At 48.6% G+C, this 26158-nt stretch overlaps 1 protein-coding gene across 5 annotated transcripts in view; it reads left to right on the forward strand.

Moving 5' to 3' along the window:
* Window positions 1-26158, forward strand: part of SEC31B (SEC31 homolog B, COPII component) — a 231866-nt gene that overhangs the window by 189770 nt on the left and 15938 nt on the right. For 2 of the 5 annotated variants that reach the window (XM_075348917.1, XM_075348922.1), the window contains exons 21-25: window positions 9352-9648; window positions 11567-11605; window positions 12342-12403; window positions 24065-24208; window positions 24750-24866. In XM_075348917.1, the coding sequence (XP_075205032.1) occupies window positions 9352-9648; window positions 11567-11605; window positions 12342-12403; window positions 24065-24208; window positions 24750-24866 (659 nt within the window). The remainder of the gene's footprint in view (window positions 1-9351; window positions 9649-11566; window positions 11606-12341; window positions 12404-24064; window positions 24209-24749; window positions 24867-26158) is intronic. The other 3 variants (XM_075348918.1, XM_075348919.1, XM_075348921.1) reach the window with 3 other exon arrangements.

The following is a 26158-nucleotide window of genomic DNA, read 5'->3' on the forward strand; positions in this document are numbered from 1 at the left end:
TGCCTCATATTAGGGGAAAATTTTCATCCGACTCCACACACGGCAATTAGCATCTGCCTTCCTCTTGATCAATATGTTTAGCTATGGGTTGGACTTATGTTTTATAGTTTTCAGGGATGAAGGTAGACATAACTATGGTGCAGGGGAGTATAGCTTTGTAAATCTCCTATAATGTACTTTAGAAAATTGCAGAATTTTTAATTATTTTTCTAAATATCAATGATATTGCTTTACTGCAGCTGTATTCACATTATAATGGCTTATACTGGAAACCGTTTATAAGAGCGACAAAACCTTATCAACTCTCATAACATGGTAGTACTGCAGTTTTATCTTCTAGTTTTAGATAATTGTTCATAGTCTGATGCAAAAACTCCACTTCCTATGAACGATTCCTCAACGCAAGCAGTGCAGCCATTGAGCCAGCAGGGATAGCTGGGAGATTCCAGCTCTGCACTCTAAAAAAAATTGTGACAAGTACAATTTCAAGAGGTTTCCTAAAAATATAGGAATACATTCCTAAATACATTTGATTTTGTTTTGTCTATTGGAACAATGGGATATGTCAGATGCCTGTGAGCATGTGCAGTGTGATGCTCCTCTGCTGTGACCTGAAAATACCATACCATATATGGTCAGGCTATATCCAGGTCACAGCAGCAGAGCTCTCTACTGCACATGCTCACAGCTCACCTGTCCTCTCACCTTTCTAGAAAAGGTTTTCGTCAGGGTAACAAGACGGCGGCCATTCTTAATATATTGATCACCTCCCTATACAAAACGAATGTGATTTAAAGAAGTTGTCCAGTTACCAAAACTGATTTTTTTTTTTTTCTGATAAATCTTACTAATATGTGCCCCTCAACACATCTATTATGTTTTTTCAGCAAAATTACCTTTCATTGTGCACTAGCAGCACACGGTCATTGCTGGCTCCAGCTCTGATGGGGTTAATCTCTCCTCTGACTTCCTGTGTTCAGTTCCTACAAGTCCCAGAATTCTTTGTGGCTCTAGGGCGGTGTCTAGCTTATCTAACACACCCATTGTGTCTAATACACCCACTCTGCTCCCACCCAAACCCTCCTCCCTGCCTCTTCCCAGTGGATGTGCACTCAGAGAAATCACACAGACAGCAGCAGCTCTACACAGCCAGGGGAAGAAAGTGTGTGTGAGCGTATATACAGTGTGTGTGCGTATATATACAGTGTGTGTGTGTGTGTGTGTGTGTGTGTGTGTGTGTGTGTGTATATGTCATACTCACCTGTCTGCAGGGTCCGGGTGCCATGCCTGCTTCCAGCCCCTGTCCTGGTCCCGCCGCTTCGGCTGTGTGCAGTCTCCCCGGGGCACGCACGAAGCTTGCAGGACCTGGCGGTGGATCACCTGATGCAGTCACCTGACGCATCAGCTGATCGATTCTCGTGGTGTCGCCGGCTTTTTCGCGCCCGGCCGGCTATCAGCTGATCCTGCCGTCAGGGGACTTCATCAGCTGATTACCGGCAGCTCCTGCAGTGATGGGCCAGGATCAGACTCCGCTGCAGGAGCTGCCGGTAATCAGCACATAAGTGAGTATTTATTTCTTTCTTTTTTTTTTTGCACCGATGCATCAGCTGATTGTACAATCGGCTTTTATACAATCAGCTGATGTGTGATGGGATTCAGGCACTTGATCCTGACACATCATCTGATCGCTTTGCCTTCCAGCAAACCGATCAGATGATATTGGATCCGGATTGGACGGCGCAGGACCCTAACCCAGGATTACTGCGGAGGGGGGTTTATTTCAATAAAGATGGAGTCACTAATTGTGTTGTGTTTTATTTCTAATAAAAATATTTTTCTGTGTGTTGTGTTTTTTTTTTTTTTATCATTACTAGAAATTCATGGTGGCCATGTCTAATATTGGCGTGACACCATGAATTTCGGGCTTAGGGCTAGCTGATAATATACAGCTAGCCCTAACTCCATTATTACCCGGCTAGCCACCCGGCTTCAGGGCAGCTGGAAGAGTTGGATACAGCGCCGGAAGATGGCGCTTCTATGAAAGCGCCATTTTCTGGGGTGGCTGCGGACTGCAATTCGCAGTGGGGGTGCCCAGAAAGCTTGGGCACCCTTCACTGTGGATTCCAATCCCCAGCTGCCTAGTTGTACCCGGCTGGACACCAAAATTAGGCGAAGCTCACGTCATTTTTTTTTTTTTTTAATTATTTCATGAAATTCATGAAATAATTTTAAAAAAAAAAGGGCTTCTCTATATATTTGGTTCCCAGCCGGGTACAAATAGGCAGCTGGGGGTTGGGGGCAGCCCGTACCTGCCTGCTGTACCCGGCTAGCATACAAAAATATGGCAAAGCCCATGTCATTTTTTTTTTTCTTTCTGGGTAAAAAACTGCATACAGTCCTGGATGGAGGATGCTGAGCCTTGTAGTTCTGCAGCTCCTGTCTGCTCTCCTGCATACAATGAACATTTTGAATAAGGAAATGACATCAGACCTTTTTTTTTTTTTTTTTCATCAACAATCTTTAATGGCATTGTGCACTGATTAAAAATGCAGTGAGCAAAAACACAGCAAAAAAACGCACCAAATCGCAGCAAAAACGTGACATGCAGCACCGCAGGTGACAGAGCAGAGCAAGTTGGTGACATGCTGTGCCCTGACACATAGTGTGCTGCATGTCACTGTATCCACTCTGGGACTTGTTGTGCAGGTGACCGGATGATACATGTCACTAACTGCCCCACTCTGTGATTTCTGCTGCATAGTACCAACTGTATACACTTTCACCTGCACAACAAGTCCCATAGTGGAGACAGTTAGTGACATGTAGCATCCGGTCACCTGCACAACAAGTACCAGAGTGGAGAAAGATAGTGACATGCAGCACACTATGTGTCAGAGCAGAGCATGTCACTGTGTCCACTCCGCTGACCTCACAGCCCGTACACGCTGCGATGGATGCAGGGGGACACAGAACAAGTAATCGGCCGACACTGGAGTCATCTGATTACTTGGGATGAATTGAGCAGTAAAATGCTCTGGTGCTCGATGGGCGAAGCCCATGCCGATTTTTTTTTTAAAAAATTTTTTATTAAAAATAAAAAAACAAAAAAATCACATTGTTTGTGGGCTCCCGCTGCATTTTCTATTGCTAAGGGTAACCAAAGCAGCTACTGGCTGCTAACCCCCGCTGCTTGGTGTTACTTTCACTGGCAATAGAAATGCAGGGAAGCATTTTTTTTTATAAAGGTTTTTCACTGAAAACGTTTTTAAGAAAATGACGTGGGCTTCGCCATATTTTTGTATGCTAGCCAGGTACAGCAGGCAGCTACGGATTGCCCCCAACCCCCAGCTGCCTAGTTGTACCCGGCTGGGAACCAAAAATATAGAGAAGCCCTTTTTTTTAATTATTTCATGAATTTCATGAAATAATTTAAAAAAAAAAAATGACGTGAGCTTCGCCTAATTTTAGTGTCCAGCCAGGTACAACTAGGCAGCTGGGGATTGGAATCCACAGTGAAGGGTGCCCAAGCTTTCTGGGCACCCCCACTGCGAATTGCAGTCCGCAGCCACCCCAGAAAATGGCGCTTTCATAGAAGCGCCATCTTCAGGCGCTGTATCCAACTCCTCCAGTAGCCCTGGTGGCAGGTGGCACGCTGGGTAATAAGGGGTTAATACCAGCTATGTTTTACCAGCTGGTATAAAGCCCGAGATTCTTAATGTCAGGCCAAATTTAACCTGGCCATTAAGAATCTCCACCAAAGGGTTTTAAAAAAAAAAAAAAAGACATCACACAGAGAAAAATACTTTATTAGAAATAAATACACAGACACAGTAGGGACTCCATGTTTATTACTCCCTCTCACCCCTCCACGATGGAGAGATTTCTGTACTGACCATGCCAGGAGAGAGCGAGGAAAAGAGAGCGAGCGGGGGGGGAGAAGAGAGAGAGAGAGGGGGTGGAGAAGAGCGAGCGGGGGGGGAGAAGAGAGAGAGAGAGGGGGTGGAGAAGAGAGAGCGAGGGGGTGAGAAGAGAGAGCGAGGGGGTGAGAAGAGAGCGAGGGGGGTGAGAAGAGAGCGAGGGGGGTGAGAAGAGAGCGAGGGGGGTGAGAAGAGAGCGAGGGGGGTGAGAAGAGAGCGAGGGGGGTGAGAAGAGAGCGAGGGGGGTGAGAAGAGAGCGAGGGGGGGAGAAGAGAGCGAGGGGGGGAGAAGAGAGCGAGGGGGGGAGAAGAGAGCGAGGGGGGGAGAAGAGAGCGAGGGGGGGAGAAGAGAGCGAGGGGGGGGAAGAGAGCGAGGGGGGGAGAAGAGAGAGGGGGGGGAGAAGAGAGAGCGAGGGGGGAGAAGAGAGCGAGGGGGGGGAAGAGAGCGAGGGGGGGGAAGAGAGCGAGGGGGGGGAAGAGAGAGGGGGGGGGAGAAGAGAGAGCGAGGGGGGAGAAGAGAGAGCGAGGGGGGAGAAGAGAGAGCGAGGGGGGAGAAGAGAGAGCGAGGGGGGGGAGAAGAGAGCGAGGGGGGGGAGAAGAGAGCGAGGGGGGGGAGAAGAGAGCGAGGGGGGGGAGAAGAGAGCGAGGGGGGGGAGAAGAGAGCGAGGGGGGGGAGAAGAGAGCGAGGGGGGGGAGAAGAGAGCGAGGGGGGGAGAAGAGAGCGAGGGGGGGAGAAGAGAGCGAGGGGGGGAGAAGAGAGCGAGGGGGGGAGAAGAGAGCGAGGGGGGGGAGAAGAGAGCGAGGGGGGGGAGAAGAGAGCGAGGGGGGGGAGAAGAGAGAGCGAGGGGGGGAGAAGAGAGAGCGGGGGGGAGAGAAGAGAGAGCGGGGGGGAGAGAAGAGAGAGCGGGGGGGAGAGAAGAGAGAGCGGGGGGGAGAGAAGAGAGAGCGGGGGGGAGAGAAGAGAGAGCGGGGGGGAGAGAAGAGAGAGCGGGGGGGAGAGAAGAGAGAGCGGGGGGGAGAGAAGAGAGAGCGGGGGGGAGAGAAGAGAGAGCGGGGGGGAGAGAAGAGAGAGCGGGGGGGAGAGAAGAGAGAGCGGGGGGGGAGAGAAGAGAGAGCGAGGGGGGAGAAGAGAGAGCGGGGGGGAGAAGAGAGAGCGGGGGGGAGAAGAGAGAGCGAGGGGGGGAGAAGAGAGAGCGAGGGGGGGAGAAGAGAGAGCGAGGGGGGGAGAAGAGAGAGCGAGGGGGGGAGAAGAGAGAGCGAGGGGGGGAGAAGAGAGAGCGAGGGGGGGAGAAGAGAGAGCGAGGGGGGGAGAAGAGAGAGCGAGGGGGGGAGAAGAGAGAGCGAGGGGGGGAGAAGAGAGAGCGAGGGGGGGAGAAGAGAGAGCGAGGGGGGGAGAAGAGAGAGCGAGGGGGGGAGAAGAGAGAGCGAGGGGGGGAGAAGAGAGAGCGAGGGGGGGAGAAGAGAGAGCGAGGGGGGGAGAAGAGAGAGCGAGGGGGGGAGAAGAGAGAGAGGGGGAGAAGAGAGAGAGAGAGGGGGGAGAAGAGAGAGAGAGAGGGGGGAGAAGAGAGAGAGGGGGGGGAGAAGAGAGTGGGGAAAGAAGAGGGGGGGGCAGAGGTGCTCTGTCACCAACTGTCTCCACTCTGTGACTTGTGGTGCAGGTGACAGAGTGCAGACAAATGGTCCCATGCAGCAGGACAGATGGCAGAGCACAGCGGTGACATGCCTGTCAGTGTCTTGCTGCTGGGAGGAGCAGAAGATCACACTGCCCGACACCGGCCGCTCTCCTGACATCGCAGAAGAGCGGGCGGGTGGACAGTGTGATCACATACTTACGTGCAGGGGGGGATTCAGCTGAAGAACCCCCCCTGTACTGCACACTGGCGCCCCGTTCCTCTCCATCTGCAGGACGCTTCCGGCTCCACACTGACTTCCTCCGGATCCTCCCCTCGATACTGGGCTGTGATGTGCGGTAGGCACCGCCCACAGCCCTGTCACTCAATCTGAGTGGCGCCGGCATCCTGTGACGTACCCGTCTTGTTTGAGAGCCCGGAAATGCCGGGACGTCAGAGGATGCCGGCGGCCACAGCTCCAGGGGGTCATGTGACCGGCACTGAGCGTGCAGCATAGCGCCGCTCAGTGCCAGAACTGGAAACAGAAGGCAATGGAGAAGACGCCTAGAAAGGTAAGTATAACTCCTACAGAAAATAAAAAAAATGGGTGAACCACCCCTTTAATTAAAGATATTTAAAAATGTGTTCGGAATGACTTTTTTTTTTTTTCTTTTACGAGGAACCATTTTAATGCTTTTCCACCATTACTCTAGCTTTTATGTTGCTCATTCCAAATGTGAAATAGTATTTAGAGGTGTGAGGTTCGACAAGACGATTAGCTGGGCACATGTTAGGATGGAGTTTATCCCGTCTGTATATGGCCATACTCCTCTGAAAAGGTTTGCTTCGGCTTTTTGTAACTAAAGATTCGTCAGCGACTTGAATTTGCAGGTGCCATTTCTTTTATGTGCAATGTAACTCTGAAAGAATATTTTTAAAGTTGTATTAAAGTCTGCTTTAGGAGAATGTAGGTTTTAATCCTTTAAATTTCTCTGCTCAGGCAAGCTGGGCTCCTTTTTTTCGTTTAATGCTCACATAATTGCTTTTACTTGCTGGTCATAGAATCAGTTTGATTCTAGACTTCTGCATGAAGTCTGTCACTCTTTGTCTGCAATCCATTTAGATCGCTGAAAGACTGGTGGCCGGTGGGCGGTTACTGGTCACATCTCAAGTGCTTAATCCGCCAACTGTTGCCAAACACTCCAGTGGCTGTGGGAGATTTCTGCGGGTCCTTCACGCTGTTTTGTTCGAATACAATTCTCCTGTGTTGGCTCTTTGTGGCCTTCTCTTTACAAGGGGCTGAGGATATAATAGCAATGGGGAAATAGGTTTCTCCTGGCCTGTGACTTTCAGGCTGTTGACAAGTGTATTACTAAGGGAATTTCACTGCATTTGTGGATTTGACTCTCTTAAAGATTTTATAGACCGACTTCGTTTTCTGTAAATAACAATATGGTATAAGAGAAATCTATGATAGATTAAATCATTTTTGCATGTGTGCATTGCCTGTTTAATTTTACAGCAAAGTTTCTACATTGTATCAGCAAGGTGCTGTTTTCTGCTTGGGATTAGGAGGCTGTCTTCTGCCTGGGATTAGAGGGCCATGTTCTGCCTTGGTTTAGGGGGCTGTCTTCTGCCTGGGATTAGGGGGCCATGTTCTGCCTTGGTTTAGGGGGCTGTCTTCTGCCTGGGATTAAGGGGCCGTGTTCTGCCTGTGATTAGGGGGCCGTGTTCTGCCAGGGATTAGGGGGCTGTCTTCTGCCTGGGATTAGAGGGCCGTGTTTTGCCTGGGATTAGGGGGCTTTCTTCTGCCTGGGATTAGGGAGCTGTCTTCTGCCTGGGATTAGAGGGCCATGTTCTGCCTTGGTTTAGGGGGCTGTCTTCTGCCTGAGATTAGGGGGCCGTGTTCTGCCTGGGATTGGGGGGCTGTCTTCTGCCTGGGATTAGAGGGCTCTGTTCTGCCTGGGATTAGGAGGCTGTTTTCTGGCTGGGATTAGGAGGCTGTTTTCTGCCTGGGATTAGAGGGTCGTGTTCTGCCTGGGATTAGGGGGCTTTCTTCTGCCGGGGATTAGGGGGCTGTCTTCTGCCGGGGATTAGGGGGCTGCCTTCTGCCGGGGATTAGGGGGCTGTCTTCTGCCAGAGATTAGGGGCCCGGTCTTCTGCCGGAGATTAGGGGTCCTGTTTTCTGCCTGAGTTTATGGGTTCTGTCTTCTGCCTAAGATTAGGGGGCTGTGCTCTTTCTCAAATTATAATTATATACATAGAAATGTATTCCTTTCCATGGCACAATTATTCAAGGCTTACATTGATGCAAAGCATCTGCAATGACAAATTAACTAGATTTGCAGCCACTTGCAGCCGGCATCTTTAAGTTGATTGGTACCAAAGAATTTCTCTGTAGTGTTAGGATAATTTCATAAAACTGGTAAAAGCTGCAGAAAAATCTGCAGCTGGAAATCCACACTCAAAAATGCAGATTTTCTTGGAGACTTGCTACTGGATATTGAGTAAATTAAAATATTTGCATCAGTGTTATTTTATTTTGCAAAACAAATTCCTATCTCGTCTTGTGTTTTTCTTTTATGTGTAGGTAGGGGGCTTAAAGGGAACCTCTCAGGTCTCCTGTGCCCCCAGAACCAGTTTAATCTGTGTGTACGTATATAAATTTACTGCCTAACAGTCCCTTTATTACATTGCACGCATAAACAAATCTTTGTAAAAAGTATTTCTAAAATCCATTTATAATATGCAAATAAACCACTTGACTAGTTGATAGAGGGTTAGTTTCCGAGACTAGTCATCCCACTTAGCATAGCATCACAACACAGTGGGAGTGATAACATGACTTCCAAGACTCAGCGTCATCGCCAGTGCTTTACAAAACTTGCTCTGGCGTGCGGCTTTGTTCCCTCCCGTCATGTGGGCTGATTAGTCTGGGGAACTAACTCCCAATCGTCTAGTCAAGGGGTTCATAAAGTCTATACTGTCCCCCCACAGCAGCACCATTTTAGCTATGCCGGTGCCGCTGTTCCCAGAGAGTGACTTGAGTTTGTGTTATGATTCTTCAAGCGGTGAACAGCCGCTGTTTGGCTCCAGCTGATCAATGTTCCATCAGGGCTGTCGCCCGCTTTGACAACATGGTAAAGGCTGCACATGATATAACAACGTGGCGTCATTCTCCAGGAACAGGGGCGACAACATTGCTTGAATGTTGCCGCTGTGAAAGGCGACTATAGACTGTTTATATTCAGGGCCCTAACAAGAATTAAACTGAGTACACCCAGCATCACTGCACATTCCCAGGGAAAATTATGATTTTTCTTTGTTTTTCTGAACAATTGTTTTAACTATTTGTATGTAGCTATAGAAGTAAAAAAAAAAACAAAAAAACCCATGGGAACCCCAAGTCTTCTTGATGGAGCCTAATTGAAACATTGCTATAGATTTTGCTGTGTAGACCACTATAAGGTGCTATAAAGTTATTTTTTCTCATTTAGATCAATTTTATGGATTATATAGAATTTCATTAATTTAAAACAATTGAACATTTGTAATTTAATGAGCATTATTCATGTTAAAGTGAAATGTGATGAAACAAGTGTTAGTTGTCCCCTGGTGGATATTTGGCTACCTTGTCTTGGGGCTTAGTAGAAGTCAGTGAAGTTTTCAGAGAGCTGAGTGTAGTTTTCTCAGTAAATATAGATGAATAAACTGTGAGAAAAGTTGATAGTCGTTATCTCCAGTATGAAACCCAATTTTATTACTCAGTTACAGAAGGAATATTGTTTTGTGTTTTTATATTCCTATGAATTCTTAACTTTTCAGGAGTCCTGCAGCCTCCTCCATTGAAACCACCTCCACCTATGTCAACCCATATGCCATTTCCTCCAGCTCCTCTTGATGTCCCTATGAATGTACCTGGGGTGTCTAATGCATATTCTCAAGCCTCGGTTCCTCCTTTACACCCTCCTGCTTATCATCCTGCTTCACGACCAGGCATTAATCAACCTCCAACACCACCCACGATGACTGCAACCTATGCTCCTTTTAACTATACACCAGACATGGGATTTCGAGAGGGAGGACCTGGAGCACCAACCGTCCTGCCACCACCTCCAACAGGTGATTTCTGTCTTTTTTTTTTTTCTCTCTCCACTTATTTGTACCCTCATTTGGTGATCTAATTTCCACTATTCACCAACTTTCTCATGGCCAGACAACTAGATCAATTGATATGGAAATCTGTGAGTGTAGCAAAGCTCCAATCTTAGTTGATTTGAATAAAAATAAATGTATTCAGAATAAGGGGTGCTTCACACACAGCGAGATCGCTGCTGAGATCGCTGCTGAGTCACGGTTTTTGTGATGCAGCAGTGACCTCATTAGCGATCTCGCTGTGTGTGACACTGAGCAGCGATCTGGCCCCTGCTGTGAGATCGCTGCTCGTTACACACAGCCCTGGTTAGTTTTTTTATTGTTGCTCTCCCAGATCGCTGTGTGTGACAGCGAGAGAGTGACGAAATGAAGCGAGCAGAGAGCAGGAGCCGGCATCTGGCAGCTGCGGTAAGCTGTAACCAGGGTAAACATCGAGTAACCAAGGTGGTTACCCGATATTTACCTTCGTTACCAGCCTCCGCTGCTCTCACGCTGCCAGTGCCGGCTCTCTGCACATGTAGCTGCAGTACACATCAGGTTAATTTACCCGATGTGTACTGTAGCTAGGAGAGCAGGGAGCCAGCGCTAAGCAGTGTGCGCGGCTCCCTGCTCTCTGCACATGTAGCGACGTTATGATCGCTGCTGCGTCGCTGTGTTTGACAGCTAAGCAGCGATCATAACAGCGACATACAAGGTCGCTGTTGCGTCACAGAAAATGGTGACTTAACAGCGACATCGTTGTCGCTATGTGTGAACCCAGCTTAAGAGTTGAAATAAAGGATCTATAAAGAGATAAAAGAATTGCATATGGAGGCCAACATATACAGTATGTCACAAAGAGATCTGACCTGCTGTAAAAGAGAGCAGAATTTAAGAAAAAAAATCCATCACATCCGTAATTATTAAACAATGCAAAAAAAGAAACCATTCTCAAGGAGTATTAATTTTTGAGGCGTCTGGTTCCTGTGAATACATCTAGAGAACACCATCTTACTGAACATTCTTGTAATATTTGCTGTCTTAGACTGGGTTTCTTTTAACTGCAGCAAAACCTGATTTTAAAAAGGTGGTATATAACAGATCGGGAAGACTATAGATTAGAGTAACTATTGATTTCTTTAACAATCTCCAAAACGGCAGGTATTGTGGAGTGTATGCAGTGGCTAGCAACTACCAAAAGTGTTCCAGCCAGGGACAACCAGTGAACCAGCGATGAGGTCCTAGGACCAAAGGCTCGTTGATGCGTGTAGTGTATGACAGTTAGAGGGTCTGTCCTCACAGAAGAACTAGAGTAGTACAAATTGCTATGAAGTGAATGCTGGACACCTTTTGAAGTTATTTTGGACACTCTAGCAGTTCAGAAATATATAGGGAATCCTACACAACATTAGGCAGTTTTAATGTGGATGATCAGCGCATAATGGACAAAACGTCTTGATGATGTAAAAGGAGGTTGAAGCGTAGAGTAGATAATTGGAGGGCAACCCCTTTATAGAAGGCATTGAGAGGGTAGACCAGTGTGGAGACGCTCCAATCCAGAGTGAAAGAAAGATGGAAGGGGCAGTGGATTGGGGGAAAGAGAGACCCATCCCATGTTGGGAATATCACCCTGGAGAATTTTGAAACCATATGGCAAACATTGGCATTCTAGTAAAGATTGACTCTACAGAGCATAACCCAAGGCTATCTTCTTACTACGGTAGCATAGTATAGCCTTTTACAATACAGAACGAATACTTAATACGAATACCTAAATGAATGTAGAAAAGTATTTTATGTCTCCTAATTCTGGAATGGAATCCAAATTGCAAGGTAAAGCCTTGCGCATGGGCTGCACTTCTGTATCAGGATGGACTTGATATATTTGAATGACGGTTATTTCTAGGGTCCATCCCCTGGCTGCAGAACAGACATGATGGTGCAGGTAAAAGTTGGAAAGTGCCATTCTGCTTAGTAGTATACACACATTGAGGGAGATTTACTAACAGAGTTGCACCAAAAATACAGATTACATAAATCTGCTATTTTACACTTTCTTTTTTTCTATATACCGTTTATTTTTATTGTTAGTGCGTAATGGATTAGATTCCTTAATTCATTTTTATTTTTTTCTTATCAACCTTTTTTGGTGCAAAATATTAATGTACAAAGTAAATATGTATCTTACAACACTATTGATAAATCTCCCCCTCTGAGTCGCTTTTTGTCTAGTGATTAGCTTTATGCAAAGTTTGTACTGTGTGTCTTTTACCTAATGCAGGGCATTACTTGCTGTGCTTTTTGGCTGTATTTGGCAGTATTGTTTGTAGTTGTTATAGTCTGGATTGTATATGCCCAACAAAATTACTGAATGGAGGATCCTAGCAATGTGACCTTTTGTACAAGCATGCACAATAATATAATTACCTAAAATTATACCCAAGACACAGGATTATTCAACATGAAATCTAGAGTGCCAGTCTTCATGGATATATGAAGCATATATTAAAGGGGGTTTCTAGTTTTGGGAAACCCGTCCCCTGGCTGCAGCTTGTCTGCAGCATTGCCGGGTTTTTTGTTTTTTTTTTTTTTTTTTTTTTACAAGAAAGGTGCCCCCTGCTTTTAGATGCAAAGAACTGTATAAAGTTTGTGTGCTCATTTCATATTTTGGGTTTTCTCAGCAGGTGAACAGGAAGGATGGACAGATTCTTTTTCTATGAAATCTAGTATGCAATGGAAGAAGGTAATCTAATGATCTTGTGTAAAATGTGACACAAATATTTTACGCACATATAAAGCAATATTTCTTTTTTGCACATAGACACATATAATGTTTATCCTAGGTTTATAGGTACTACCTGACATGTTTTTTAGATTAGTGTAGGTCCAGGCTCTTGAGATTCCCACCACTCATTCAGAACTCACCTCTTGTCTGAGCCGTGTGCACGTCCAACAAAGATTCTATGAACCTGTACACAGGACGGTTTATGAGCCAAATAGAAAGTCTGGGCCGGTCCACCTCCCTTTTTACAGGCTCGTAGACTTTTTGTTGGGTGGACAGGAACTGAGCATTTTTGTTTTAGCAAGTTGCGTGATTCAAGCCGGCGTTTTGAGCAATAGAGGGGTCTATGGACCTAGACCATCACCGTTCTGCAGGATATGTCTGGTAGTTCCGTCCCTTTTCATTTAAAAAAATATATATGATCAGTATTCTTTAATACTTCTAATAAAAGGTCGTTTCTGTAAAATACATGGACTGTTATTACGTAACCTATACAAATAAATACCCATAAAGGAGGTATGTCCTCAGATGGTGGTTCTACTTACTGAGAAAACCAGAATTCCTTTTCAACCATTTGAGGCAGAGATGTCTCCTGCATGTATGCTTTAGGGTTCGCTGACCTCTAAGATCAGCCAGTGCAATAGATAAAAAATCAGATTGCACTCACACCAATGTTAAACAATAAGGCAGTCTTCATATGCGAGTTTTTCCTCAGCTGGAATCAGGTTGAGGAAAAAATCGCCCCATGCTGCGTATAGCCGCATAATACGTCAGAGACTTGCCAATGTAAGTCAATGGGTGCAAGAAAAAAAATTAACGGCGCACACACACCATTCAATTTTTTTCTTTATCGTTCCTTTGGGAGACCCAGACCATGGGTGTTTAGCTTCTGCCTCCGGAGGACACACAAAGTACTACACATAAAAGTGTAGCTCCTCCCTCTGAGCTTATACACCCCCTGGTAGCCAGTCCTAGCCAGTTTATTGCTTTGTGTCAGGAGGCATACATCCACACATGCATTCTCATCTGATTTGTTTGACTTTTGGAAAGAGTTTGAAGAAAAGCGGGTCCATGTCTGGACTCCCGGCATGTCCCTTCTCACCCCACTGTGTCGGCGGTGTTGTTAAGGTTGATTTACAAGGCTGAAGCCTTACATGCCGCGCTCCTTCACCATCCCTTCTGGGCTCTGGCTTGAAGTGGGAGCCAGCACGGTCTCCATGCCTGGCAGGAGTCCGGTCTCCATCCACAGCCCCTTGAGGATTCTGTTGGACCGGAGCACTCATCCCCAGGGACATGGCCCTGCGTCTCAGCAGCTAAGTACCTGAGACGTTTATGTTGGGGGTCCCGGTTCTTTATTGTATGGGGAGAGTATGCTGTATGTGATTGTTTTTAACTTTTCCGGCGGGTTCTCCAGCTTTTGCCCGAGAATCGCGCCGATGGTGCCTGCTTGTCGGCCTCGCCGCTTAAATTTAGGCCCTGGCTTCGCCGGAGGCCTAGTTTCGTTTTCCTGCCCTCGCATGTCACTCATGCAGAGGGACAGGTTCGGCTCCTCCCGGCGGCCGTTCTACACAGGGGAGGGACACTCCCCACTGCTGGGGCGTCCCTCCTTCCCTGCAGGTCTCTATAGCCCTCCAGTTCCCGCTCTTTTATAGGAACGCCCCTAGTCCCGCCCCCTCTCTTCGCTCCGGCGACCATTTCTCAGGCAGAGTTCACTCTGCTCTGGGACATCCTGCATTCTGCATCTCTGCTGAGGTGCTGCGCACTGGGGGACCAGGCTTCGGAATCTGGAGGGCACACAACACCGCGCTCAGCGGTCTGATAAGCCACAGCCGGTCTCCGGTTGTGGACCTTTGTATATTCTCCCTGGGGTTCATTCTCTGCAAAGCCCCCACTCCAGCAGCATGTCTCACACAAGGAGCAAGGCTCCAAAGCTTTATTCTGCATGCACTGCATGTAAGCTCCTGCTGCCTGAGCCGAGCATTTATCCACACTGTGATGGTTGCTCTAACTTGGCGGTGCCACAGCCTGGAGTCTCACCCCCAGTGGTCTCTCAGGCTGCTGCACCTGTGACTGAACCCCCGGCCTGGGTAGAGTCCTTTTCTAGGTCCATATCCCAGTCATTTGCTGAGTCCATGGGACTTTTGTCCAGGACTTTGATGAATATGCATCAGCCCCCCTCATAGGGTGCCTCTAATACTCTTGACAGAGGACTCCTATCCTCTGACCTCCGTCCATCAGAGCTCACGGAGGATTCATCATCTGATCCCAGACCCCGTCCTTCTAAGAGAAGGTGCAGGGTTTCCTCCCCCTCCCCATCCCACGGCTCTGTCTCAAGAGCTGACTCTCAAGATGAGGAGGATGCCCTCACTGGGGGCTCGGAGGCTATGTATCCCATCGATTTCTCTGAGGGTGACTCTGACCTTAGTGATTTGATTGCTTCTATTAATTCTGTGCTGGATCTCAATCCGCCAGTGTCAGAGGAGCAACTCTGTTTGGCAGAAAAACATCAGTTTACCTCGCCTAAGAGAGTGACGAGTGTGTTGTTTAACCACTCCAGTTTTCCGACCGCTGTGACCAAACCCAGGGCCTGCCCTGACAAACGCTTTCCAAAGTGTTGTTCTGATGACTGGTTTCTATTTCCACCTGAGGTGGTCAAGGAGTGGTCTCACTCCCCAAAGGTAGACCCTCCGGTGTCTAGGCTATCAGCCCGGACCGTTGTGTCGGTGGCTGACGGCACCTCACTTAAGGATTCCACTGACCGTCAGATTGACCTTTTGGCCAAATCTGTGTATGAAGCGGCGGGGGCCGCGTTTTCCCCGACTTTTGCAGCAGTGTGGGCTCTCAAAGCCATCTCTGCGTCTCTAGAGGAGATGCATTCCCTCACCAAGGAATCTATGCATGAGATGGTTACCTTAACTGCTCAGGCTTCAGCTTTTTCATCTTATGCCATGTCTGCCATGCTAGAGGCTGCTCACCGCACTGCGGTGGCTTCAGCTAATTCTCTTGTTATCCGCAGGATTTTGTGGCTTCGAGAGTGGAAGGCAGATGCTTCTTCCAAGAAGTTTCTTGCTGGGCTCCCTTTTGCTGGTTCACGGCTGTTTGGTGAACAGCTGGATGAAATCATTAAAGAAGCTACTGGCGGGAAGAGTACTTCCATGCCACAAACCAAGACCAGGAAACCCGCCCAGGGTAGGAATCAATCGAGGTTTCGTTCCTTTCGTTCCTCCAACTGGTCATCCTCTAAGCCTTCCGCCTCATCCGCTAACTCAGCCAAGGATCAGAAATCCAACTGGCGCCCAAAAGCGTGTCCGCAGAAGACCGCAGGAGGTTCTGCCACTAAGGCAGCTTCCTCATGACTCTCGGCCCGCTCCAGCCACGTCCTTAGTCGGTGGACTTAGGCTCTCCCACTTTGGCGACGCTTGGTTAAAACAAGTCCCCAATCAGTGGGTGAGAGACATCATATCTCACGGCTACAGGATAGAATTCTCTTCCAGCCCTCCAAACAGATTTTTTCTCTCAACTCCCCCCTGCTCCAAGGCCGCCGCCTTGTTGCAGGCCGTGGCGTCCTTGCAGGCAAACGGAGTGATTGTCCCAGTTCCCGCTCAGGAACGGTTCAGAGGTTTTTACTCAAATCTCTTCCTAGTTCCAAAAAAGGACGGTACCTTCCAGCCCATCCTGGATCTCAAGCTTCTCAACAAGCATGTCCGGGTGCGGCATTTTCGCATGGAGTCCCTGCGATCAGTCATTGCCTCCATGACCCAAGGGGAGTTCCTGGCGTCCATCGACATCAGAGATGCCTATCTACATGTGCCAATCGCAGTGTCACATCAGCGTTGGTTACGTTTTGCGATAGGAGAGGATCATTTCCAATTCGTGGCTCTCCCCTTCGGGTTAGCCACGGCCCCTCGGGTATTCACCAAGGTCATGGCGGCAGTGATTGCAGTCCTGCACCTCCAGGGGTTGGCAGTGCTCCCTTACCTGGACGACCTTCTGGTCAAGGGTCCATCCAGCGCGGACTGTCAGCGGAGTGTTACGCTCACTCTCGCCACCCTAGCCCAATTCGGGTGGATTGTCAATCTTCCCAAATCCACTCTGACTCCGACCCAGAGTCTCACGTACCTAGGGATGCAGTTCGAGACTTTGCCGGCACTTGTGAAGTTGCCCTTAATCAAACAGCAGTCTCTTCGGCTAGCGGTGCGCTCTCTCCTGAGGCCCCCGCCGTTATTCCCTCAGGGGCCTGATGCAGGTGCTGGGTCAAATGGTGGCTTCCATGGAGGCGGTTCCCTTTGCCCAGTTCCATCTGCGTCCTCTGCAGCTGGACATCCTCCGCTGTTGGGACAAGCGGCCTTCCTCCTTACAGAGGTTAGTGGCTCTGTCGCCACGGACCAGGAGCTCTCTTCAGTGGTGGCTTCGACCCCTCTCCCTGTCCCAAGGGCGCTCCTTCCTGACTCCGTCCTGGGTGATTCTCACCACGGATGCCAGCCTTTCCGGCTGGGGAGTGGTACATCTCCACCACAGAGCACAGGGTACTTGGACTCCGTCCGAGGCAGCCCTTTCAATCAATGTGCTGGAAACCAGAGCTGTGCTTCTAGCTCTCCTAGCCTTTCACCACCTGTTGGCGGGCAGGCACATTCGAGTCCAGTCAGACAACGCTACAGCGGTTGCCTACATCAATCACCAAGGCGGGACACGCAGCCGCCTGGCAATGTTGGAGGTCCAACGCATTCTTCAATGGGCGGAGGACTCCAAGTCCACCATATCCGCAGTCCACATCCCTGGCGTAGAAAACTGGGAGGCAGATTATCTCAGCCGTCAATCCGTGGATGGTGGCGAGTGGTCCCTGCACCCGGCAGTGTTTCAGTCAATCTGCCGCAAGTGGGGCACTCCGGACGTGGACCTAATGGCATCCCGTCACAACAACTAGGTTCCGGTTTACGTGGCTCGCTCCCACGATCCTCAGGCCTTCGCCGCGGACGCTCTGGTTCAAGACTGGTCCCAGTTTCGTCTGTCCTACGTGTTTCCCCCTCTAGCTCTCTTGCCCAGAGTCCTGCGCAAGATCAGAATGGAGGGCCGTCGAGTCATCCTCATTGCACCGGACTGGCCCAGGCGAGCTTGGTATCCGGACCTGCTCCAACTGTCCGTGGAGATGCCGTGGCATCTTCCGGACCGTCCAGACCTGCTCTCACAAGGTCCGTTTTTCCGCCCGAATTCTGCGGCACTCAAATTGACGGCGTGGCTCTTGAGTCCTGGATTTTGACGGCTTCTGGTATTCCTCCTGAAGTCATCTCCACTATGACTCGGGCCCGTAAGTCTTCCTCCATCAAGATCTATCACAGGACTTGGAAAATTTTCCTGTCCTGGTGTCGCTCTTCCGGCCATTCTCCTTGGCCATTCTCGTTGCCGACCCTTCTGTCTTTTTTACAGTCCGGTCTGCAGCTAGGACTGTCCCTCAACTCTCTCAAGGGACAGTGTCTCAGCTCTATCAGTGCTGTTCCAGCGGCGTATCGCCCGGTTGGCTCAAATCTGCACCTTCATGCAAGGTGCGTCTCACATCATTCCGCCTTATCGGCGGCCCTTGGATCCCTGGGACCTTAACTTGGTCCTCACGGTATTGCAGAAACCCCCCTTTGAGCCTCTTAGGGAGGTTTCTTTGTATCGTCTTTCTCAAAAGGTGGCCTTTCTAGTTGCCATAACTTCTCTCAGGAGAGTCTCTGATTTGGCTGCGCTCTCCTCGGAGTCACCTTTTTTGTTTTTTCACCAAGACAAGGTAGTTCTCCGTCCGACCCCGGACTTTCTTCCTAAGGTGGTCTCTCCCTTCCACCTTAACCAGGATATTTCCTTGCCTTCCTTCTGTCCGGCCCCTGTTCATCACTTTGAGAAAGCGCTGCATACTCTAGATTTGGTGCGTGCTCTCCGGATTTATGTGTCTCGCACCGCTGCGCTTAGGCGGTGCACCTCTCTTTTTGTGCTAACCACAGGGCGGCGCAAGGGTCTCTCTGCTTCTAAGCCGACCTTGGCCCGTTGGATTAGATCGACCATTTCGGACGCCTACCAGAGTACTCAGGTGCATCCCCCGCCGGGGATCAAAGCACACTCGACCAGAGCTGTCGGTGCCTCTTGGGCTTTTAGGCACCAGGCTACGGCTCAACAAGTCTGTCAAGCTGCCACTTGGACTAGCCTGCATACCTTTTCGAAGCACTACCAAGTTGCATGCTCATGCTTCGGCAGATGCGAGCTTGGGCAGACGCATCCTTCAGGCGGCTGTCGCCCACTTGTGAAGTTAGGCTCCGCCTACTTCTTAGTTTTTTCTGTTTATTCCCACCCAGGGACAGCTTTGGAGCGTCCCATGGTCTGGGTCTCCCAAAGGAACGATAAAGAAAAAGAGAATTTTGTTACTTACTGTAAATTCTTTTTCTTATAGTTCCGTATTGGGAGACCCAGCTCCCTCCCTGTTGCCTGTTGGCAATTTTCTTGTTCCGTGTGTTATCACCGGCTGTTGTCCTGGACAGAGTCTCCGGTTGTTCCGGTTCTTACTCGGTTCTACTTGTGGGTGGCTATTCTCCTTCAGCTTTTGCACTAAACTGGCTAGGACTGGCTACCAGGGGGTGTATAAGCTCAGAGGGAGGAGCTACACTTTTAAGTGTAGTACTTTGTGTGTCCTCCGGAGGCAGAAGCTAAACACCCATGGTCTGGGTCTCCCAATACGGAACTATAAGAAAAAGAATTTATGGTAAGTAACAAAATTCTCTTTTTTTTTTTTTTTAAACACACCTCACAGGAAAAAAATAAATATCCTGCAGCTATATAATGTCTCAACTACCCTAAATATTTTAAACTTGCACTCTTTAGTGTCTTTCATGTGGCACTAAAGGTTGTTTAGGCTAATAAATAATTTTTAAAAAGTGACTAGTAGAGGTAAAGCAGACAGCTGCAGGCTGATATTATCAGGCATGGAGGATCCATGGTTTTCGGGCCCTTCCCAGCCTAAAAATAACATCCCGCAGTGTGTGTCAGAGCTGTGTGTGTGTGTGTCAGAGCTGTGTGTGTGTCAGAGCTGTGTGTGTGTGTGTCAGAGCTGTGTGTGTGTGTGTCAGAGCTGTGTGTGTGTGTGTCAGAGCTCTGTGTGTGTGTGTCAGAGCTGTGTGTGTGTGTGTGTGTCAGAGCTGTGTGTGTGTGTGTCAGAGCTGTGTGTGTGTGTGTGTGTGTCAGAGCTGTGTGTGTGTGTGTCAGAGCTGTGTGTGTGTGTGTCAGAGCTGTGTGTCTGTGTCAGAGCTGTGTGTGTGTGTGTCAGAGCTGTGTGTCTGTGTCAGAGCTGTGTGTGTGTTTGTGTCAGAGCTGTGTGTGTGTGTGTGTGTGTCAGAGCTGTGTGTGTGTTTGTGTCAGAGCTGGGTGTGTGTGTGTGTGTGTCAGAGCTGTGTGTGTGTGTCAGAGCTGTGTGTGTGTGTGTGTGTGTCAGAGCTGTGTGTGTGTGTCAGAGCTGTGTGTCAAAGCTGTGTGTGTGTGTCAGAGCTGTGTGTGTCAGAGCTGTGTGTGTGTCTCAGAGCTGTGTGTGTGTGTGTGTGTGTGTGTGTGTGTCAGAGCTGTGTGTGTGTGTCAGAGTTGTGTGTGTGTGTGTGTGTGTGTCAGAGCTGTGTGTGTAAGAATCAGTCTGTGCAGCCCCCCAGAACTATATGGGTCCCCCAGAGCGCTATGTCACCCATCCCAGTAATGAGTACACCACCAGAGCTGTTTTCCACTCCAGTAACGTCTATGCCCCCTGCCCCTCTTGTAATGTATATATTGTAGCCCCCAGCCCCTCCTGTGATGTATATACAGCAGTGCTGTCAGTGTGCAGTCATGTCTGTTAGTGACAGCCATCGTGAAACACAGCCACATGTCCTAAAGGAGCTGGACGGAAACAAGCGGGAGAGGTGAGTGAGGCTGCTGGCGATTTCCCCATATTAATACCTGTAAGGGCTCATGCGCACGTAACTACTGAATATTCTGCAGCGATTTGACAGCACATGTGCGCGTCAAATCGCTGCAGAAACACTGCATAATGGATGCAGTTTTTCTTTACAAAAAATGCCGATTTCATGCGCTCTGGCTGCTTCCCCCACGATAGACAGAGGGGAGCTGCATCCATAGCGCACGGAATAATTGACATGCTCATTTTATGAACTCACAGATTTGGGTCAACATTTTAGCACCCAAATCACTGCGTTCATAAAAGCAACGTGCGCACGTGTCATGCACAATCTACATAGCTTGTATAGGGGACGCAGGACGCATGCATTTACACTGCAGTGCTATACGCAGCATAAATGCATGGAATTACGCAACGTGCGCACGAGCCCTAATGCGTCTGTGTCTGCATGTATGTCAGTGTATATGACTGTGCATATATTTGTCTGTTTATATGTATTTTTCTGAATTTGTCTTCAAATATGTATATATACGTATGCCTGTATGTGTATGTGCGTGTCTGTGTGTGGATGGGGCACACTGAGACTCTTTCACCCGGAGGCCACAAAAACCTGGAGCCGGCCCTGGCTGCCTTAACATTGGGATCAATAAAAAATATGTGAGTAAGGTTCTGTACGCACGTTGCGTATTTGCATGCAGTTACGCTGCGATCTGCACCGCAGCGTAACTGCATGCGTCCTGCGTCCCCAGCACAATCTATGGAGATTATGCAGGAGCTGTGCGCACGTGGCGTATTAGAGTGTAGTGATTCGGCTGCTGCCTGAAGTGCTGCGTTCTAAGAAGTGACGTGTCACTTCTTTCATGTGCTTTGCATGCAGCCCCTGCTCTGTCTATGGGAGGGGCTGCACTCAGAGCGCATGAAATTGGCTTTTCATTACGGACTCTTTCTGTAGCGATTTGAAGCGCACGTGTGCTGTTCAAATTGCTGCAGAAATTTCTGCAGAGACAAACGCAACGTGCGCACATAGCCTAACTCTACTTTCTGTGTATAAGTGATGGATGTGAGTTATCCTGGACTGTGTCTGTATTGTAGTGCTGTAAATCTGAATGTGGCAGAACAGGATAAGATAAATGTTCATTGGATTTATATCTAAATGCTACGGTTCGCGCTCTACTGTTATAGCTAAAAATGTTAACGTTATGGGGCCCCCACCAGATTTTCTGCCCAGGGGCCCCCACCAACCTTAATCCGGCCCTGGCTGAAGCTATGTAGTGTCCTTCCTCTATGGCGTCCATGTTCCTGTGCCTCGTACTCGGGCTCTTGGCTGTCTGTAGAAGGCCTGGCTGGGAATCAGCTGCAGGCTGTGCTCACTACAACAGGATTAGCTTCTCGTTAAAACCATCTCCTTTTGATGTGGCCTTATTGGAGAGAATCTTCCTTGACTATGTGGCTTAGCCAGAGCAGAATAATACTCCTACCTCTCAATCTCACATGCCAGAAGACTTGTATTTATGGGTTTAAATCCTCCCACGGCATCCAGAAAGCTGACATTATAAGGCAATTTACTAGTCCTGATTAGCTTCAGTCATGACTCATGCTGCGGTTTAACAGGCAGCTGGGCCGGTGCCCTAGCCTCAGAGGTGACTGATGCCCTCGCCTCCAAGAGTAACCCAAAACACCCCTATTACACCCCTACTATACCCCTTACAGGGAGTGGATGAATCTCAGAGGCAACAATTCCATATATAAGATTTATATTGAGTATATCAATACCTTGCAATCAGGGGCTGCAATATCTAATTTAATAAAAATCCATCCCCCATAGTATGTTCAGTCTGGACATTGCATTATGGTCTGCTCTGCAGGGACGCTGCCAGAAATTTGCAAAACTTAAAACGTTGATGGAATGGATTCTGGGAATGCCAGCATAACTTGGAAATGTCATTTAAGTAGTTTCCTACAAATATCTCATTTAAGAATTTACCAGTAGACCCAACTTAATGTTATTGTTGACTTTTCAAAAAAACATATCCAATGGTTTATTCACACGGTGTTTCCGTTTTTGCATTAAAAAAAAATAAAGCAATCTACTTTGGGATGTTTTTGCAGCAAGCACGTGGATATTTATAAATTACCGTATTTTTCGGACTATAAGACGCACCGAACCATAAGACCCACCCTGGTTTTAGAGAAGGAAAATAGGAAAATTAAATTTTAAGCAAAAAATGTGGTCATCACACTGTTATGGGGCGAGGATCTCCTGCTGACACTGTTATAGGGGTAATGTCCCCAAATTCTCTACTAAGGTACCCCATCCTGGTAATGATCCTCCTGCCTTGTGTATATATTTATGTCCCTCATCCTGCTATAGCCCCATCTTGCTATATACTGCCATCCTGGTATGTGCTCCCATCCTGCTATATACGCCATCATCCTGCTATATACGCCATCATCCTGCTATATCAGCCATCATCCTGCTATATCCGCCATCATCCTGCTATATACGCCATCATCCTGCTATATGCGCCATCATCCTGCTCATATACCCCCATCATCCTGCTCATATACCCCCATCATCCTGCTCATATACCCCCATCATCTGCTCATATACCCTCATCATCCTGCTCATATACCCTCATCATCCTGCTCATTTACCCTCATCATCCTGCTCATTTACCCTCATCATCCTGCTCATATACCCTCATCATCCTGCTCATATACCCTCATCATCCTGCTCATATACCCTCATCATCCTGCTCATATACCCTCATCATCCTGCTCATATACCCTAATCATCCTGCTCATATACCCTCATCATCCTGCTCATATACCCTCATCATCCTGCTCATATACCCTCATCATCCTGCTCATATACCCCCTTCATCCTGCTCATATACCCCCTTCATCCTGCTCATATACCCCCATCATCCTGCTCATATACCCCCATCATCCTGCTCATATACCCCCATCCTGCGACACACAAAAAAAATAAATAAACGTTTACACTCACCTTTCCTCGTTCCACGCAGCGTCGCTCCTCCTCCTGTCTGTGCTGGCAGCGCTGTGTTGAGCCGGCCACGTTCCCCGCAGCATCACGATGTCCTCCAGTCTGCTGGCGCGGCTGTGTGGACACACATGCGCACAGCGATGACGTCATCGCTGTGAGCACCGCTAGTCTCCACACAGCGCGGCCGGCAGACTGGAGGACATCGCGATGCTGCAGGGAACGGTGAGTACATTGATTCACTGCGCCCTGCACTGATGATGATGCGCGGGGGGCAGTGAATATAGCCGCACATGATCACTCCTGGCTGTAGTTGCCAGGGGTGATCACGGCCGGCTGTTAATTATGCGCGCGTCCCCGCCCATGTCAGTGGCGGCTTCAGCGCTGAGAGATGGGCGGGAGTATGGGCGTGCATATGTAATGAGCGGGCCCACGTGGTCACGGAAGGCACTGCTGCAGCCTGCTCGTGCCCCCGATGACCCGCTCCACCGCAGCACCCTCATTCCCCGCAGCCATGCCCTACATTCAGACCATTAGACGCACCCTCCACTTTCCCCCAACATTTGGGGGTAAAAAGTGCGTCTTATAGTCCGTAAAATACGGTATATTCAGACAATGAATGAATTGGGAAAAATCAGACAAATGGTTACAAAATGATTTGCAAAAATACTACATTTTTTTAACTTTTCTAATAACTGTGCTGTTATTTTAGCCAAGCCCTTTGGTCCCTCCAGCTCCCATTACAACTCCAGTGATGCAGCTGCCGTCTGAGCCAGAAACCCTCCAGCCGCATCCCAGCAGCAATCTGGATCCTACTCAGACTCCTCCAGGAGCCCCTAAAGAATTAAGCATGCAGGTATACCACAATATTAAGGGCAGATTATTATAGGCACTATAAATATAATATAGTACTTTTTAGTTGACAGCCATCACTTTGAAGGGTCTTGCAGGAGATAAGGCAGCATACTTATATGAAGTGTATAAGTAATGGCTCATCTGCCAGTAGAGATAGTGGTGGTGTACAGAACGGTCATAACTAGTGATGAGTGAGCACTACCATGCTTGGATGATCTGTACTTGTCAAGAGCACTTGGATGCTCAGATGGGCGTGGCTCAAGTACCCGAGTATAATGGGAAAGTTCACGAAAAATTGCTCAAGCTACCCCTTTGACTTCATTATACTCAGGTACTCGAGCCAAATTTTTTGTTTTTATGTAACTACGTCAGATATTGTAGTCTCCCCTAGATGCACTGGGAACACTGTGCCGTAGAGCGCACCTACAGTGAAACAGTACTGACCATAATAGTATAATTCGACCCTGAAGATGCTTTACTTTTTTAAGTTGTTCTATATTTAATCAGAGCTAATACAAGCATGTACAATTATTTGTCTACAGTATCATCGGATGCCTGTTGAAAAAATAGAGAAAAAAGAGTTGCCGGCAGAACATCTACCACTACAAAGAGCATTCAATGGCCTGGTCCAACGCTGCTCCATAGTGGCATCTGACCCAGTATGTACAATTCTTTTGGCAAAAATAAATGAATGCGTCGGTCTGTCTCCATATATAGCTATACAGTACTGTGCATAAGTTTTAGGTAGGCGTGGAAACAATGCTGCAGAGTAAGAATGTTATTGAATAAAGTAGTGTTTAATAGAGTATTTTTATCAGTTAGCAAAATGAGTGAACACTAAAGTGAAATCTAAGTGAAATCACTATTTGGTGTCTGCCCTTTACCTTCAAAAAAAGCATCATTTCTTTGTCGCTCCATTGGGAGACCCAGACAATTGGGTGTATAGCTACTGCCTCCGGAGGCCACACAAAGTATTACACTCAAAAGTGTAAGGCCCCTCCCCTTCTGGCTATACACCCCCAGTGGGATCACTGGCTCACCAGTTTTGTGCTTTGTGCGAAGGAGGTCAGACATCCACGCATAGCTCCACTGTTTAGTCAGCAGCAGCTGCTGACTATGTCGGATGGAAGAAAAGAGGACCCATACTAGGGTCCCCAGCATGCTCCCTTCTCACCCCACTTTTTGTCGGCGGTGTTTGTAAGGTTGAGGTACCCATTGTGGGTACGGAGGCTGGAGCCCACATGCTGCTTTCCTTCCCCATCCCCTCAGGGCTCTGGGTGAAGTGGGATCATATCGGTCTCCAGGCACTGAGACCGTGCTCCATCCACAGCTCCTGGGAATCTGCTGGACATGGAGCGGAGTATCCTCAGGGACATGGCCCTGCTACGTTGAGGTACTCTGTGTCCCTGTGGGGACCGCGCACGGACACACGGCAGCATTGCTGGGTGTGTTAGTGCGCCAGGGACGGCGGCGCTGCCCGCACTAGTGCCATCGCACACTACAGCTTGCTGGGTGTGTTAGTGTATTAGGGGACTACCGCGCTAACCGCCGTTGCCATTTTTATTTCGGGCGCGGCTGGGACTTGTGGTGCGCCGGGGACTTCCGCGCCGACCAAGGCTTATATGCCGGCCGCGCTTATCACTCGAGTCCCCGGCTTGCGCGGCCTAGTCTCACTTCGTTTCCGCCCACAGACCTGCCAGTCAGGGTAGGGGCGTGACGCTGCACAGCACGGCAGCGCTGAGAGCTGGAGTATGCTTTGCATACTCCACCCCTCTCACTGTGTGCACTGTGAAACCGGCAGCGCTGAGAGCTGGAGTATGCTTTGCATACTCCACCCCTCTCACTGTGTACACTGTGAAGCCGGATTCCCGCATTTTCTCAGGCACGCCCACGGCTTCCTCCTCCACACAGGACGCCGGCAGCCATTCTTGTCAGTGTTTTTCTGTAGCGA

This window comes from Anomaloglossus baeobatrachus, chromosome 5, assembly GCF_048569485.1.
Source record: "Anomaloglossus baeobatrachus isolate aAnoBae1 chromosome 5, aAnoBae1.hap1, whole genome shotgun sequence".
Classification (NCBI taxonomy): Eukaryota; Metazoa; Chordata; class Amphibia; order Anura; family Aromobatidae; genus Anomaloglossus; species Anomaloglossus baeobatrachus.